The sequence below is a fragment of the Lithobates pipiens genome, unplaced genomic scaffold (assembly GCF_037356315.1).
Source record: "Lithobates pipiens isolate NorthernLeopardFrog02 unplaced genomic scaffold, aLitPip1_a1.2 Scaffold_19, whole genome shotgun sequence".
In the NCBI taxonomy this organism is placed as follows: domain Eukaryota; kingdom Metazoa; phylum Chordata; class Amphibia; order Anura; family Ranidae; genus Lithobates; species Lithobates pipiens.
The window spans coordinates 436,650,249-436,668,926 of NW_027507764.1; the positions used below are offsets into that span (position 1 = coordinate 436,650,249).

General features: G+C 44.0%; 1 protein-coding gene across 20 annotated transcripts in view; it reads left to right on the forward strand.

Moving 5' to 3' along the window:
- Positions 1 to 18,678, forward strand: part of DTNA (dystrobrevin alpha) — a 370,761-nt gene that overhangs the window by 338,855 nt on the left and 13,228 nt on the right. For 11 of the 20 annotated variants that reach the window (XM_077492634.1, XM_077492632.1, XM_077492637.1 and 8 more), the window contains 2 exons: positions 9,848 to 10,016; positions 10,363 to 10,489. In XM_077492634.1, coding sequence (XP_077348760.1) covers positions 9,848 to 10,016; positions 10,363 to 10,489 — 296 coding nt within the window. Of the gene's footprint in view, positions 1 to 9,847; positions 10,017 to 10,362; positions 10,490 to 12,274; positions 12,323 to 18,678 lie in introns of all 20 variants that reach the window. The other 9 variants (XM_077492633.1, XM_077492638.1, XM_077492649.1 and 6 more) reach the window with 3 other exon arrangements.

Sequence of the window (18,678 nt, forward strand, 5' to 3'; positions counted from 1 at the left end):
GGACGTTACCTGTCTTTCACGGCCCATTGGGTCACTCTTCTGGCAGCTGGGAAGGATGCAGGACAAGGTGCAGTAGTGTTGGAGGTAGTTCCACCACCACGCCTCCAAAATGCTACTAAAAACAACATTAAAAATTTGGGATGATATAATAAAAAAAGGAAATCTCTCCTCAATGAGTGGCCCTATGACCCCATTATTTGCCAACCCCGAATTTAGACAAGCACTAAAAAGCAAAACATTTCTTAAATGGAATATGGAGGAGCATGAGCGAATAATACAAATCCTGATAGATGGGAGAATGCCAACGTTTCAGGAAATGGGACATGAATATAATAATAAATGGCTGCAATACTCTCAGTTGAAAGCATATATAGATCCATTAATGATAAGTATTAATAGACAATTAACTGTATTCGAGCAAATGGTATTAAATAAGGATAAAGCGAATAAAAAACTTTCTAAGATATACAATCTATTACTCCCCTATGGTGATATTAAAAAAATAGCAGCAGTGAAAAAATGGGAGGAGGAAATAGGGAATGTGTTGACAGAGAAGGAATGGGAAGGGATATATGGAAGAATACATAAACTATCGGTAGCAATCAAGGACCAAGAAAAAAACTATAAAGTTGCAATAAGATGGTATAGAAGCCCAGTAGTAATGAATAGAATAAATAAAAGGAACCCTGAAACCTGTTGGAGATGCAAAATAGAAAAGGGTACTTTAGAACACATATGGTATAGCTGTTACAAGTTAAGAGATTTTTGGGGTAAGATAACAGAAATATATCAGCGAGTGACAGGTACTAGGATAAACATAGATCTAATGATAGTACTATTCTCTCTCACACCTAAATCATTAACACAGAAAGAGATAGTTTTTGCATTGTATGACTACAGCTGCAAAAGTTGTAATAGCGCGAAAATGGAAAAAGGAAAATGCTCCATTAATAATAGAGTGGAAATGTGAAATGAGTGAAACACACTATATGGAGAAGCAAATAAGAGAAGAAGGATATGTGGAGAATCCGATTTCAAAGCATTGGAAAAAGTGGGAGGAGTTTTGCACCTCAGGGATCCTTAAGGAATATTTGTAAGTGAGGAAGTGAGGAGCGATGGGGTAGGGGAGAGGGATGAGGGCTGATTTTTATATATATATATATATATATAATTTTTTGTTTTTGTTTTGAGAAATAGGTAGTAGTTGATGAATGTTAGGTATGTTGATGGATGTTTTGTATGTTTTATAATTATAAAGAAATAATAAAGAAAGATTTGAAAAAAATAAAAATGCTACTATTGGTTGTGACACACCTCTCTCCTCCACCCCCTCCTCTTCTTTTTCCTCCATGGCCTCTTCCACTGCTCTGTCCTCAGAACCAGCGGTGCTCCATAGGCGTTCTAGGGGCTACGCAAGTACGCAGGCAAAACTATGCCATGCTGTGCTTGCGCTGGTTTGTTTGGGGGACAGGAGCCACACTGGGGCGGATGTTTTGTCAGCTCTGCAGGGGCAGGCCGAGAGGTGGTTGACGCCACGCCAGCTTAAGCCAGGAATGGTGGTTTGCGACAATGGCACCAACCTCCTCTCCGCCCTCCAACAGGGACAACTGACCCATGTGCCCTGTGTAGCTCACGTCCTTAACCTGGTGGTGCAGCGGTTCTTGGGCAGGTACCCGGGCTTACAGGATGTCCTGAAGCAGGCCAGGAAAGTCTGTGTGCATTTCCGACGATCATTTAATGCCTGTGCTCGGCTGGCTGAGCTCCAAAAGGAGTTGAACCTGCCCAAGAACCGCCTTATATGTGACATTCCCACCAGGTGGAACTCAACGTTGGCCATGCTGCAGCGGCTGCACATGCAGCAGAGGGCCATCAATGAGTACCTGTGTGACTACGGCACCAGGACAGGGTCAGGGGAGCTCGGTTTTTTCTCACCACGCCAGTGGGGCATGATCAGGGATGCATGCACTGTCCTGTCACCATTTGAGGAGGCCACAAGGATGGTGAGTAGTGACAGTGCATGCATCAGTGACACTGTACCTCTTGTCCACCTCTTGGAGCATACGCTGCGTGGAATAATGGACAGGGCACTTGAGGCAGAACAGAGGAGGACTTCCTTGCCTCTCAAGGCCCCCTTTATCCAGACAGTGTTCCTGCTGTGCCACCCATCACACAGGAAGAGAATGAGGAGGAGGAGGATGATTGTGTCAGCATGGAGGTGGAGGCTGGCACTCAGCATCAGCAGCAGTCTTGTAGGAATGATTTACAGTCCCAAGAAACCCGTGGACTTGTACGTAGCTGGGAGGAGGTAGCTGCGGATCATGTTGTCCTTAGTGACCCAGAGGACTCCGGACCGAATGCCTCAGCTAACCTACGCTGCATGGCCTCCCTGATCCTGCAAAGCCTGCGGAAGGATCCTTGTATTCTTCGGATCAAGGAGAGGGACCATTACTAGCTGGCCACTCTCCTTGATCCACGGTACAAGGGTAAGGTTGCCGACCTCATCTTGCCATCGCAGAGGGAGCAGAGGATGAGACATCTCCGGGAGGCCTTGCAGAAAGGTCTGTGCAACGTGTTCCCAGAGACTGGGAGGTTACAAACTCCTGGTCCTGGACAACGTGTTGCTGAGGCATCGGTCAGAAGGAGCGGCGGAGAAGGTGGCCGTCTGACCGATGCTTTCAGACAATTTTTTAGTCCGCAGCCCCAAGGTATGATCGGTTCCAGCAACCATTGCCAGCGTCTGATTTACATGGTGCAGGAATACCTAGGGGCAAGGTCAGACTTGGACACCTTTCCCACCGAAAATCCTCTGGCTTACTGGGTCTTGAGGATGGATCACTGGCCAGAGCTTGCACAGTATGCAATTGAACTACTGGCCTGTCCTGCATCCAGCGTTCTTTCGGCACGCACCTTCAGTGCTGCTGGTGGCTTTGTTACCGATCACAGGGTGCGCCTGTCCACCGAATCAGTTGATCGACTGACCTTCATCAAGATGAATCAGTCTTGGATCACCCACAGCTACCAAGCACCTGAAGCTGATGTAACCGAATAATTTTTTTGGAAATATCACATCCCTTCAAGACTGCCTATGCTGATGCTGAGTGACTGTCCTGTTATGTTGATTGTCTATCCTCTTCCTCCTCCGCTGATATGTTGGAAGAACATTTCTGGTTCTGGGTGATGCCATCAGCCCAATTTTTCTGCCCCTGTTTAACATGGGCGTTTAATTACAATTTTTTATGCAATGCTTTGCAGCAGGGCTAATTCCTGCACTACAACTAGAGTATATGGGAGAGGTTGCAGTGTGGTGGCACCAGCACCAGTGCCTAAGGCCCAATTTTTCTGCCCCTGTTTAACAGGGGCGTTTAATTACAATTTTTGATGCAATGCTTTGCAGCAGGGCTCATTCCTGTACCACAACTAGAGTATATGGGAGAGGTTGCAGTGTCGTGGCACCAGCACCAGTGCCAGCAGCCCAATTTTTCACCCCCTGTTTAACAGGGACATGTAATTACAATTCTTGATATAATATTTCACAGGAAGGCCCGTTCCTGTGCCCACCCAGAGTAACTGTGAGGACTTATAGTTTTTTCTACCACTGTTCAACAATGGCATGTAATTACAATTCTTGATATAATCGTTCACAGCAGGGCGCTCCAGTGCCCACCAAGAGTCACTTTGAGGGCTTACAATGTTGTGGCAAAACCAACACCTTGTTCCACCATTTCTGCAGAGCATATAGGGCAGGCCCCTACTTTCAAACATCCAACTTACAAACATCTCCTACTTGCAAACGGAAGGAGACCACAGCAAGTGAGATGAAAAAAGATGGACGACAAAACAAATTATACAGGGGTGATAACCCTTCCCTATGTTTTCCAAAAAGCTTAAAAATAGTTTTTTTGACTGGAGCTACACTTTAAAAATGTACTAGTTGAAAATTACAAACAGATTCAACTTAACACAACAAACCTACACAGTCCCTGTCTTGTTTGCACCGCCTGTATACTGCTGTTCTGAGTATATAGGGCCTGGGAGCCACACGCATTTCCTTTCTTTAATATGGGTACGGGGTTCCCCTTAATATGCGTACAAGACCCAAAGGGGCTGGTAATGGGCAGGGAGGGCTACCCATGCCATTTTTCTCAATGATTTTCAACCATATTGCAGGAACCAGATATAACATTAAAACCGCAAGCAGTTTTAAATGATGTTATTTCCGTTAAATGTCATTTTGTGCAGGGACTGTTCTAAACACGGGAAACACGTGGCACTTCACAGGCATACTACAGACACCTCCCAGGCATGATATTTAAAGGAATATTTCACACTTTTTTTCCACTTTAATCGTCATTAAAATCAGTGCTCCCGCCAAAACGGCCATTTTTAAAAACATTTTAGGCATTGACCCATGTCCCCTGGGGCAGGAGCCAGGTCCCCAAACCCTTTTTAGGACAGCATCTTGCATATTAGCCGTTAAAATTAGCACTTTTAATTTTGAACGTTCGAGTCCCATAGACTTCAATGGGGTTCTAAAGTTCGTACGAATTTGGGGTCCGTTCGAAAGTTCTGGTGCGAACCGAACCGGGGGGTGTTCAGCTCATCCCTAATTGTACTACACTAATACCGTGTACACACGACCGGACTTTCCGGCAGACTAGGTCCAACGGACTTTCGGCGGAGTTCCCACTGACTTTCCGAATGAACGGACTTGGACACACACAATCGCACCAAAGTCCGACGAATTTGAACGTGATGATGTATGACCAGACTAGAATAAGGAAGTTCATAGCCAGTAGCCAATAGCTGCCCTAGCGTTGGTTTTCGTCCATCGGACTATCATACAGACAAGCGGATTTCTCCATAGGAACATGTTCTATTTCTAAAGTCTGTCAGATTTTTGGACCGCAAAGGTCCGATGGAGCACACGGTCGAATTTTCCGAGGGATTCATTCTGTCGGACCTTTGCTGTCAAAGTTCAGTCATGTGTACGTGGCATATGACGCTCATTCACACCAGTGGGCATTTGTTATAGTGCGCATAATCATGCACACTGGTGCAAGTATGTGATGCGCTAGTGCAGTGCTTTGTTACAGCATATACCAGTGCTTGTTTTGTTTTTATCATTTCATTGCACTGTTTTAAAAGTACATTAACAAAATCCTGTGTGGTGCAGTGTGTTGCAATGTATTGCCACATGTTTTAAAGCCCTGCGATAAAAAGTATGCCTCCATTGTATTGCAATGCACACCAACGCAGATCACACACATCACTACAGATTATATGTTATCACAATGCATAGGTGTGCAGCCAACTATCAGATGTTTACAGGTATGCATTTAACGTTCACCATTTTGCAAAAATTCACAATTTAAAATTTACACACATTTGGTTTTTAAGAACTTAATAGGTACTGTGCTTTCAGAAATTATGATTTGGGGGATTTCACAAACTTTCAAAGCTGTAAGTAGAAATAGTAAAACATAAAGTTATTGATAAACGACAAAAATGGTCCTGCCACCTGAGGTTAAAAGTCCAGAACATCCAGGGCATCGTGCTTTTTAACAATTTCCAATTCGTTCACAATTTTGAGGATTGACGTATAAAGTATTTACCTATTTACGCAACACAACCTCCTCTTTTATGTCTTACAAAAAAAGTGTATTATACTATGTTTGTGCTATAAAATTAATTTGAATGCATCTTTTACTGAAAATATAGATTTGATAAACAGTAACACAAAAATATTGTGTCAACTGCTGCTGTTTTATTTTGCAGGGTCTTGGGATTCAGAAAATATATATTTTGATGGTTATTTCAGGCCTGAAATGTGCACTTTACATGTAAAAAAAAAATGTTTAAAAAAAGTTTTGCCAGCGAACAGGTTAAAGGAATAAAACATTGTAAAATAATAAAAATAATATGCCCTTTTTTAAATTTGTCAAGGCATACACATAGGGTGACAGCAATAGTAATATTACATTTATATATTAATAGATATTCTATGGTACTTGGTTCCTGGTTACAGCTTCTGCCTGGGCACTATCTGAAGGGTACCTGAATAAAGGGAAAGCACAAAAATAATGGCTAATAACTCATTTGCAATGCTTTACCTAAGTCGTGAGCTTATTATCAAGATGCACAATCTGGAAGTTCTACATTGAGGCTGAGTTCACACCTATGCAAATTGGATGAGTTTCCCTGCATCCAATTCGCATGATATCCAATTCGCATGACAGGAGATTGTGAACGGCTCTCTTTGGAGCCGGTTTACTTATCTCCGTTCCGGCTGCGGAGCGGATTGCACAGGAGTGCTGTGCGTCTTTGGCTCAGTTTCAGGTCCAAATTTAGGCAAAAATTCATCCCTAATTTTTCCCTGCAATGGAGAACAGGGACACACTAGACCTCTGCTGTGAGCCGCTTCCATCAGAGGTGTGAACCCAGCCCTAAGGGAAACTCCAGTTTTGTTAACAATAAAGCAATCCATTTGTGAAAGAACTATACACACACTGAAAATATCTTGGCAAGCTTTTGTGACACCCCTTGTTCTTCTGAAGTAATTCATGCTTGACTTCTCATGTCCTTTCCAAAACTGGTTTCTGAATACAGAGGTCAGTCTTTATTATCACCATCTTTAGTGTGGTAATAAGGGAATCCTTATCTGCATCTGTGAGAATAATGAGGTCTCATTAACCCCAAGCTGAGTGAGCAGAATGGTAATTTGTACTCCTTTCTCCCCTCCTTTCTCCAAAATTTGCAGTGAAGAAAATGGTCAATTTTAGATATCTTGTCTATGCTAGGCATTCATGGGATTTAACACATTTGATAAATTAATACACTCCAGTTTACAGCATCTATAACAGGATACAGATGCAGTCTCATTAAACCCCATTAGCAGGATCTGTTAATGGCAATCCTAAAAACCTCCATTAAGTCAAATTTGTCTAATGGAATCAGATGTAATCTGCCTGTCTGGTATGTGATTCCACAATACACACCTGCGAGTCTGGTTTTTGAACCATACAGATTTAAATGTCATACAATTTCCATAATTATTGATATGATACAATAATAAAAAGGTTTTACACAGATTACAAAATTGCATTGGAGAATAACAATCCATTTGATACCAAACCTTCCTATGCTATGATTTCCAGAGGGTATATGAGACACATTACATTTCCTAAGAAGTATATGCATAAACTATATACCATCATAATTTCATTAAATATGTTAGTTGTCGGATGGTGACACCTTGTCATCTGGAAATGTTAATACAATTAGAAAAACTGACATTGAGAGGTTGTCTAAAATATTTGAAAAAAATAATCGCTTCCACACCCTTTTTATTGGGTATGATGGCGTTCTCTAATTGGATGAGGTGGAGAGACGGGACAATGACATCACACTCTCCACCTCAAAGAAGACTTTGCATTCATTCAGAAAAAGCCAAGCATTCTTTGAAAGGCATCAAGCCAGCTGTGCAGCATGGGACCTGGAAACAAGTGGAGCTCATTTACTTCAGTAAATTCCAGCTTCCAGTGGCAACGGCAGGTAGCTATCACACTTTCACACTGGGGTGGGGTCCCTTAGCGGTAAAGTGCCACTAGTTTTAGCTACGATTTACTGCTGTTTTAATGGCGCTTTTTGGCTGCTAGCAGTTTTTTTTTTTTTTTTTTTTTTTAACTCCCACTAGCGGCCAAAGAAAGGATTAAAAGTGCCCGTGTTGTGGCACTGCAAATTATTTTTTAATGGGTAGGGCATTTTGTGAGTGGTGTATATACCACTCCCAAACCGCCCCAAAGATGCTGCTTGCAGGACTTTTCAGAACGCCCGGCAGTCACACCACCCCAGTGTGAAAGCACTCAGGTTTTCACACTGGGGAGACATGAGAGGCGCATTTCAGGTGAAAGGGGTCTGATACTAGGAGCTTTGAAAAGCATTATCTGATTGGAGAGAGAGCTCCCCTAGTCCCTCCCCTTCCTCTGATATGGGCCACCAGATTGTCATCTCCCTTTACCTGGTGCATTATTGTCTCTATCCTTTGAGTGGCCATCTTCTTGGTGGGCTCCAGCTTTACCACACACCATACTGAAGTGTGCCTTTCCTGCAGGACACAAACAGCTGATCTCAGCGAGCCTTCTGGCTGTTATGTGAACCTTGAGACGTTTCCATCACAAGTGCTGGGCCCTCCATTTAGTGTTTGAGGCGGGATGAGACTGGGGCTTTTACTATTTAAAATTAGACTGTATCGTTAACACATGACTATGGTTTTATCTATGGCCACATAATAAAGGTTACTTCATGGTTTATATGGAAACAAATTTTATTCATCATCTTCCAATTTATCTACTTGTTTCTCATGGATACCTTGACTTTACCAGTGCACAGCATATAGCCTTTGTGTTGGTACCTCCCTTGACACCCTTATCAAGGATGTCATGGATGGTAAGAGTACCATTTTGCCCCAGAAATATAAATATTAACTTCAGGCTGAAAAACTGCCTACCTCTGAAAATAAAGTTTCTTTAGTTTCTCGCAGACTGTCAAGTCTGGAATTTAATTTAACCATAAACCTTTGAACTCCTAAATCTTTCATACTTGTGAGCAAGTCACCATGGAGAGACTGTTAGACTTTGTGACCTTCCGGACTAAAAGCATCTCAGCTGTGTGGGTAAAAGACATTATGCCCAGGGGCTAAAGGCTAAAAAATTGTTTAACTCTGTTCCACTTTATTTTGTCCAACCAACATCTCTTCAAAGACTAGTTCTGGCACATCTGCTCTCCCCTCTCTGTTACAATCACCTCGTGTCTACTGGAGCATAGGTTGTTGTCTTGGGAGCAAGAAAATCACATTGCATAGTGAGGTGAGAGCCCAATCAGAACATTCTGATGACAACAGTGGGATTATAGACTGTTATTACAACATCCTTTTAGGCAAGAAACAGCCTTACTTTAAAAAAAAAATAGTGTGTCTATAAATTGACTTGTAAAGCAATTAGCCAGCCAGGAAATAAAATTTCAGGGAGTTTTGTACATACAGTCAGGGCCGTTTTTAAGGCAGGGCAAAAGGGACAGCTGCCCTGGGCCCAGTCATTGTTGTGGGGCCCAAAGCAGCTGCTTCATACTTGCCAACTATCCTGGTTTAAATTCACTTGCCCCTTGAGGTTTTAGTCCTGTGCTGTGTCCCAGATGACTCACCTGGAGACCCTATGTTTACATGTAAATTACCAGCATTCAAATGTAAATAGAGGCGGCCGGTGGCATTGATATGTATATCATGCCCCCCTGAGGTCATATCCTCAGTAATCTCTAGCAACCAATCAACAAGCAGAAATCATGTGCTGTAACTTCTAGCAACTAACTAGTGAGCTGTAATGTGTTCTGTAACCTCTAGCAACCAGTCAGTAAGCAGTAATGATACACTAAAACCTCTGGCAACCAATCGCAATAGCTACCTGATCTGATTCAGTAAACTGATTTCGAGTCCAACTGCTATTTATTGTATGTCTCAGAGCAGGTGGAGAGCGAAACTACATGGGGAGGGGGCCCCCAAGAAAAGTTTTGCCCAGGGTCCAATCAATATTAAAGACGGCCCTGCATACAGTATCTAAAACACCTCACGTTGCTATCTGGTAAAGAAGTGTAATTTAAAATTTTGGCAGTTTGAGAAAAGTACAACAGCTGTAGAAATTGAAGTCTTTTTTTGTTAATATTCAGTTACAAAAAGATTTGTGTATTTTAGAATTCTATATGATTATAATATTGTTTTAGCAAATGAGTTTTCTTTTCAATGTCTTCCTATAGAAATATTAAAATGTGTTTTGTTTTATTTTTTAAACTTTTCTAGATGTGGGGAACGAGGGAGAAAGCAGTGTGGAGACAGACTATGGAAGGGTTCACTTTGATGATCTGGTTCCATCCCCAACTTCAGAGAAAGCCTTTCTTGCCCAGATTCACGCCAGAAAACCAGCATACAACCATAATAATTCTGCTACTGGCAACATTCGTGCTGACATGTATGTATGCCTATGAGTCATAATGCTGATTTATGAATGACATTTTATTTGTTTTTATATATATATTTCAGTCATCTAAGGCTTTTGAAATTCAGAAAAAGGCAATGCACGGACTTACTAGGGGTGTCTCCTATTCTTTTTCCTATTGCTGTAAAAGGAGAGGTATCTTTGGAAACATTACCTAGTACTGGCCCCATACAAGAGGATAGATGTGACTTCCTGTAGGGATAATGCAACAGTTAGATACCTGCATGTTAAATATACTGAGCTGCCTGATATTTATTTATAGTTGCCTTTATAACATAGCTGTATTAGAGTCTTTCTGAGTCCTTGTGCCTCTTTGAAGGGGGACTGAAGACCCATATAACAGGCAGGATGATGAAACCTATGAGAATGACTCTGTACGCCAACTAGAGAATGAGCTGAAAATGGAAGAGTATCTGAAACAGAAGTTACAGGATGAAGCTTACCAGGTAAAGAATTAGATCCCACCCATTGGCCTGGTAGACAATATTGTCTTAACCTTGAAACAAATACATTCTGAACCTCGTTTATCAAAGTGTCTGTGTGCACAGCTCTGTAGAACATAATTAATGCAGCTCTGCCCTGGAAGAGTGACAGGGAGAATTTGATCTGGTGACTAGGGCCGAAACAACTAATTGATTAATCGACAACTAATCGATTATGAAATTAATCGATTACTATTTTCATAATCGATTAATCGGCCACTAACATAATGGGGTTAAAAAAAACGAAAATTAGCCCTTTATAGTACAAAAAGAGCAAATCGCTACTGTAAATATTACTTTCACTGTCCCATAGTAAAAAATGAACCCCTTACAGTACCGATTATTTGCTCTTTTTCATCTCAGGCCCGGGTCACACCTCTGTGTTTTTTGGTGCTTTTCGCAGAAACACACTACAGTTCATTTACATGGTTTCCTATGAGACACATTCACATCCATGATTTTTTCAGCTGCTGCATATTTGGAGAAGACGAGGACTTTTTGTAACGCAAAATGGTGCTATTTTGTTTTTTTGGTTCAATATACTTCAATGGAGAAGCTGCATAAAAGCATGTAATAACACAATTTGTGGTTTTTAATCTGCCCAAAAAATATGTAAAAATGCAAATCGCAGCCAAATTACCTTTTTTTTTTTTTTTTTTTTTTTTTTTTTTTTTTTAAGGTTATTGACTGATTAATCGAAACAATAATCGGCCAACTAATCGATTATGAAAATAATCGTTAGTTGCAGCCCTACTGGTGACCACAAGTAATAATGCCACAGATTACTTCAGACGCTTTGATACTTAAAGCGGAACTAAACCCATTAATTTAACATTCCCGGTGTTCTGGCAGATAGGGTCCTGCCATCATATAGTGTCTGCCCCGTACTGCGCATGCGCAGTACGGGGCAGAAGAAACTTTGGAAAATCTCCGAAGCTGAACGGCGCCTGCGCCGTGAGTGGAGGTGGTAGCCCCACCATCCTAGCGGACATAGGGTTGTGAAAATTAAAGGGCCCCTCACTGACGAGCTTCGCTCGCCACGCTTCGGGCTCGGCCTCACTGCTCTCGGCTCTTTTATATTCCTACTCTCTGTCCACTTGGATGGTGGGGATAGGACCTGGACTCACAGCGCAGGCGCGGTTCATCCTCAGCTATTTTCGGAATCTATGTTGCTTTGTGCTGCGCATGCGCAGTACACAGCGGACACTATCCGATGGGGGACCTTATTTGATAGGACACCGGCACCCCAGGATTGCTAACTGTCACATTTGCCTGTGCTTTCAACCTGAGGCTGAGGCTAAGATGGGAGCTTCATTGGCTGAAAAGGACAGGAGGGTTTAGTTCTGCTTTAAGACCTATCATTTTTTAAGGACTTTATGGACAAATACTACAGTAGATATGGCCCTGCATAGATGTCTGAAAATGTCTGTGCTGAGCATTGTATTTCTTTGAAAGTTGCTGCCAAGGGCACTTTTCAGGAACGGTGCTATTGTTATGACCATGACTAATAATCTTGACAGTACAAAATAATATATGCCCCCATCAAAACCTCCAACTTTATAATAGTTTCTGTAGTCAGACTCCATTGTAAAAACAGGATTGGGGTCCTAGAGGTGTTGCCGTTAACAGTCAGGTGGCAAGAAGTTATTTAATTTGACTACTGTAAGCAACACCTCTTCTTCCCTTGCTTGCCCCACCATGTTTAACAGAAACAAGTGGTAGTAACACTTTACTGTTTTCCACTTGCAGGTCAGTTTGCAAGGCTGAATGCATTGTGCTTTTACCTTCCCCTCTTAAGTAAGTATTACTTACAGGGCATTTTTATAAATGTATAAAAGCTATCATGTTGCTGCAAAAACCCAGGGTGACTGAATTTTAGGGGTGGGGGTTGGATAGTCTCTAGCAGGTAAATGCACATGCTCCTGTCCCATTTGTAATTTTTTTTAATGGTAGAGGTGAACAGAAAGTCAGGAAAAAAAGATTCCTTCTATTTTTTTATCACCAGTCCTTTTTCCTGGCTCCTTTTTTGCACAGATGTTTTCACATTTTATATGATATACTTTGCATAGCTGTGGCTGTATAAAGTGCAGGCGTACGCTTGATTCTTTTGTCAGGCTGAATGATAGATTATTGACTTTAGTGATTAGCCTATGTACTGCTTGTCAGGTTTGTGCTACAAGGAAATGCACAAATAGAAATTAAAATCTTACTTGTGACAGTTCTTTACATTGTACCACCATCATTTAAACAGCAGAGGGCACTCAAGTTTCAGTTTACTTTACCTAAACCTACAGCTGATATGAACAGGGCAATTTCTTATCAATGAAAGTTATTTTTCTTTTATGTTGACTCTCAAGAGCAATTCCCCGAGTGTAGTGAAAACTCCCATGTGTATAAACCTTGAGCATGATGCAATGTTTTATGTTCTGCTTGCGAGTGTCAGATATATTTAGTCCTAACTTGTTTCTGCTTATATACAGTATGCATAATATGACCTGGTAATGGCTGTGCAGAGAGATTAGATAAAATCATACTCAAATAGAATTTTTTTATAAGCACCTCTTGTGTGCAGGTAATTCCATTATGTACTAATAGTTTAATAGAACACCTGTGCTATACCTATATGTCCCCTTAAGCTCCATACCAGGCTAATTCTGGCACTCCACCATATATGATTTTTATCAGAGACCCTAGGAAATAAAATGGCGGTCGTTGCAACTTTTTATATCATACGGTATTTGCGCAGCAATTTTTCAAATGCATTTTTTGGGAAAAAAACTGTTTCATGACCTAAAATGAAAACAAAAACACTAACGTTAGCCCAATTTTCAATAATGTGAAAGCTGATGTTACGCTGAATAAATGGATACCTAACATGTCATGCTTTAAAATTGCACACACTCGTAGAATGGTGGCAAACTTTGATACTTAAAAATCTCCATAGGCATCGCTTTACAGATTTTTACGGGTTACCTGTTTAGAGTTACAGAGGAGGTCTTGGGAGAGAATTGTTTCTCTCCCTCTAACGTTCACAGCGATACCTCACATGTGTGGATTGAACGCCATTTCATATGTGGTGCGACGTACATATTTTTTTCTTTCTCGTACATCACGGGACACAGGGTCTCAGTAATCACTGATGGGTTATATAGGGTATCACTAGGTTATTAGACACTGGCACACCCTAGACAGGAAGTTCAACCCCCTATATAACCCCTCCCCTTACTGGGAGTACCTCAGTTTTTTTTCGCCAGTGTCTTATGTGTTGGTCACAAGTAAAGATGTGCTGTGCTGAGCTACGCTGGAATATCCTCCACTGGGGCAAGCCATGCAACCAGATCCATTCAAGGTCTTTTTTTTATTTTAGGCGGAGTTGCATGGTACCCGGGCCTCGTGTCCGAAGAAACTAGGTTTTACCTGTAACGCTTCTCTTTTTAGAGAGCTGGACACCAGGATCCAGTATTTGTTTTTTTCAGCCTTATACCTGGCAGGGTGCTTTACAGGCCCAGAACTGAGGATCCCTGTATACAAAGGGGGCCCCAGTCTTTGAAGGTTTTTTTCTAAAAGGAGCCCTCCGTGAGAGGTGAAGATTGGGTCTGTTACACAGAACCCTGCAGCTGGATAAGGTAAGGGAGACTCCTTAAGAATTTTTCTAATTCTAGTAGGTTTCTCTTTTAAGTAAATGTAGGATATGCCTAAAGTCGCTACTGGGGGCTGTCAAGAGCACATACCTTTTCATGCCTGATCTGTCTGTCTCGTTGTCCATGCTGTACACTCCTCCAAGTCATGCTCCAGGTAGGATGTGGGAAGGGGGATTTTTTCTTGCAGGGATTCTCCCCCCATGGCTTAGGTTAAGGCACAGGGAAGCGGTAGTATACCGCACCGCTGCCATTATTGCGGCTTCCCATCCACCGGTCCTCCTATCTCCTCCGCCCCAGCCTCCCCTCCATGCTTGTTCCAAAGGGATCGGAGCCTCGGCTCGCGCAGGTAAGCAGTCTTTTTTGAAAAGCTGAAGGGGTGGGCAGAGGGGGGACAGAGCGTTAACGCGTTGTTGGCGTGGTTAGACGCCCACATCGCTGGCTACTTACAAGTTATAAAGTGCACTCTTTTTCAGATGCACACAGGTTATGGAGGGACACAGAGCAGATGGTCGCATGTGAGTGTGAGGGATACAGGCATTCCCAGGCAACATTTAATTAGGCACCAGACTGAGACTTGGTAGCAGCGGCAGTTGCTGAACTACATTGCTCAGCAGTCAGTGCATTCTGGTAGTACCTCTGCCTTTGTTGCTTGGCATTATGGGCAGAAGAGGTACAAATACCCCGAAAAATAGGGGATCTAAGGGATCTCCCTCAGGGTCTTAACCAAAAAATCTTAACCATTTAATTTCATTGTGGCCTGCAACCGGTTACCAAATTACTTAAGTGTCCCTCACTCTCCAAGAGGTTAAACACCCCTGCTTTAAAATTATACTATGTAAATGTACTACCGGCTTTAGGCTTCATGCACACGGGCAGAAAAAACGCTTTTTTTATGCCTGTGAACACAGCTATATTTTAGCCAGTATGTTTATGCACATCATGGTGTTTAGCTTCAAGCATTCACAGGCATAAGGAAAAAAGGCCCAAACCTGTGTTGAGCGGAGCTTATTGGCAAAATGTAATATATTGCAAGTTACCAATCAGATTTGGTGGCTACTTTTAGTTTTCTTTTTTTCCCCAATCGTCTTTCAGGACAGCCACCTTAGAGAGACACCGGCTCCTCCCCTCTGAGGAAACACCGCCTTCATTTTCATGATTTAAGCCTCCTCCTCCCTTCGTTCCTCAGTTATGGTGTTTCCTCCGGCGGGGAGACATCGCCAAGGAACCTGAAAGCTGAATTCGGTTGGTGAAACTGAAGCTATCCGAGCGGAGCCCCGGCCCCGTTCGGCTATCTGACCATTTATCGGTCGGTCCGGGACAGTCCTATCGGCGGGGAGCTGAAGTGTTCGTACTGTCCATATACCCTAAACTTCGCTTGGGGAAGCAGGAAGTTTATGGGGTCGTCCGTTCGTTCACCCGTGGGTGTTTCAACGGAGCAAACAGTCCGGTCGGCTGGGGAAGCTGAACACTCGACTGACCTTTACACGCACTCCAATCTTCGCTTGGGGAAAGCAAGAAGTTTTGGGGAGGTTCATCCCTGCGTTTCGCCCAGTGGGGCGCTAAACGAAGGCGTCCAGGGCCCCCCTGTGTATACAGCCGGCTGGGAGCTGGAAGCCGGACCGGTAGGCGGGCGACGTCAGTTCCGGTGGGGGCGGACCCCTTCGTTCGATCCGCGTCTTCCGGTTCCGGACGCGGCACGTGAAGGGGAACCTAGTGTTCGGCTGGTGCAGCCTCTCTTTCTACAGTTGCACAGGTAGCTGTTGGAGGCACGTTCGTACCACGCTTCCTCAACGGGAGAATGTCCGAAGCAGAGGCTTCAAGAACTCCTGGAGATAACAGCACCAGCCACTCAAAGGTAATAGCCCTGGAGAGGGGTTCCCTTACCTTATAACCAGTAGCTCCACTGGTGTGTTTTCCCCCTAGGTGGTCGGGGGGAAGGGCAGTGCGTCGGGGAATCCAGGCGGAGTTTGATCCTGGGCACTCCCGGTGGTCCTCTTAAGTAGTGCTGGTGTTTCTTTTATTTTTAAAGTTTATGCTGCTCTCTCTCTTTTGCTTCGGTATCTCAGAAAGACTTAAGCAGGTCCCCCCTTGGTTCTTGGAGGAAGTGTCCTTCATGTAGAGCCTCTTTGGGGAATTCCTGGTTCAAGGCACTTTGTTAGGAGTGTATTAAAGGCCTGGATAGCTCAGTCCGTAGCTCTGTTTGGGTGCCATTAGAAAGCAGGCAGCAGAACAGGGTGCAGATCTGGCGGCTTCTGTGAAGTTTTCAATGCCCTCAGCTCCAGAGCACTCTTTTCACCAGCACAGCAGAGTGTTCCACCTAACCCAATGGTTGTTCATCCCACAGGTTAGGGAGAATCCAGAGGGTTCCAGAGGGAAGTTGAGGAAGAAGTTGACAGGGCCGTCTCAGACTCCCAGAGGGAGACTGAGGGTGAGGACTTGGATGGGGAACCCAAAAGAACCTCACGGTATAAACTTCCCCTGGATGAGATGGAAAGGCTCTTGAGGGCTTTCCAAGTCACTTAGGAGGCACTGTCACCCCACGATCAGATGTACTAGGGCCTAGGGGGAGCGGGTGTTCCCGGGTCATGACGTCTTGATCGATGCCATCAAGGATGGCAGGATCCAGATAGAAAGCTTTTCTTTTCTGGTGCATTAAAGCAAGGTTTCCTTGGGCGGAAGAGGAGGCTCTCATCTGGAATAAAATCCCCCAGATTAGATGCGGCCTTTTCTCAGATGTCCAGGCATACTGACCTGTCCCTGGGGACATGGGGGTACTTTCAGACCCTATGGTTTGAAGATTTACCATAAGGAAATCTCTAAGCCTGCCATAGCAGCCACAGTGGTGGCTCGTAGTACAAAGTATTGGCTTATCCAGATGAAGCAATGACGGCAGAGGAGTCTTTCTATCTTCCTTTTCCCGTGCTGCTTTAGGCGTTGGCATACTCTGCGGATGCTTCGGCTCAATCCATTCGATTGTATGCAAGGTCCTCGGCTCTGACCAACTCAGCCTGGAGAGCCTTAAGGCTGTAGACATGGCAGAGGGACAGGGCGTCCAGATCAAAGCTCAGTGGAATTCCTCTTTAGGGGAGACCTGCTGTTTGGGCCAGGTCTTGAAGCAGTGCTATCGCACGGCTTATAAGAAAGAGGCCTTTCCCCTTAAGATAAAATAGGGGGAGCAGTTAAAAGGGGTCCTTCCTCCCCAAGTGGGAGACGATCACCTCCAATCAGTTTGTGTTGGGGATCATCAAAAGAGGTTACCGTGTGGAGTTTTCAGAGCTTCCCCCTTTTGAGACTCCTTGTCACTGAGCTGACAAGATGTGCCTTTCTTTCCTCTGCAGGAGTTAGAGGAATAGGAAGTGGTAACAAAGGTCCCAGCAGGTTAAACAGGCAAGGCTTCTATCCTCTCTTTATGGTTTACAAGCCTTCGGAAAAGTTCAGGCTCATCCTGAACCTGAATAATCTGGGTGTCTTGGTCACCTACAGAAGCTTTTGGTTGGTTTTAGTCACGGGGTGAGGGCACCTCTTCCACCAAAACTGTTTCAGGGCATCGATAGTAAGGATGCATACCTGCATATTTCCATCGCAGAGAACCACCAGCGTTTCCTCATGCTGGCAGTAATAACCTCTGTAGGGGTGCTACACCTTCAGTTTAAAGCACTCCCCTTTGGGCTATCCCCTTCTCCCTCGTATCTTCACCAAAGCGATGGTAGAGGTTCTGTCCTTCCTGCGTCTCAGGGTAGTCTCTGTGATCGTGTATCTCGACGATCTTCTCCTGTTTGTCCCTTCTCTGGCGCAGTTGAACGGGGATCCATAGCTTACAAGGGACCTATTAGTGAGCTTGGGTTGGCCTCTGAACCTAGGGAAACTCATCTTAAACTTCTTCCCAAGGGGTCACCTTCCTGGGTGAAGAGGGTCAGGTTGAGCTTTCTGACATCCACGCTCCTAGCTGTTCAGTGGACGGGGTTGCGTTACCGTCCTCTGCAAACTATTCATCTTGAAGGTTTGGGGCCACAGTAGAGGGTCTTAGGACTCTTTGGTTTCGGTTCTAACTCAGGTAAAGAAGCCAGGAGCGGTGGCGTGTGACAATGCGCGCCGTCTCCCAAAGGCGCAGTCTGCGGTTGGATTGCGTATGTCTGAGTTCTAGTCCACCCTGTGCCAAATCACGAGGGTGTCCGTTGCTAGCTTTAGCACGGTGGCTCACGACTGATCACCGAATGGCAAAGGTCACAGCTGACAGTCCTGTGCTGTCAAGGTAGCAGTGAATAGCCGACTTAGACCATTGAGATAATACTGCACAGCCCGTATTTTAAAGTCCCTTTGGTGGGATAGGGGAGCATGTTTGTCACAAGGCCTAGAGTGGATTTGGCCAATATCCAAGGAGGAAGGAGTCAAAGAGACCCTCAAAATTGGAGGGAGAACGCGGGGAGAGAGCAACCAGGTTCTCAAACAGGACGTTTTCGAAGTGATCACCCGGTGGAGGGGGATTCCTTCGATAGACTTCTTTTGCCCCAA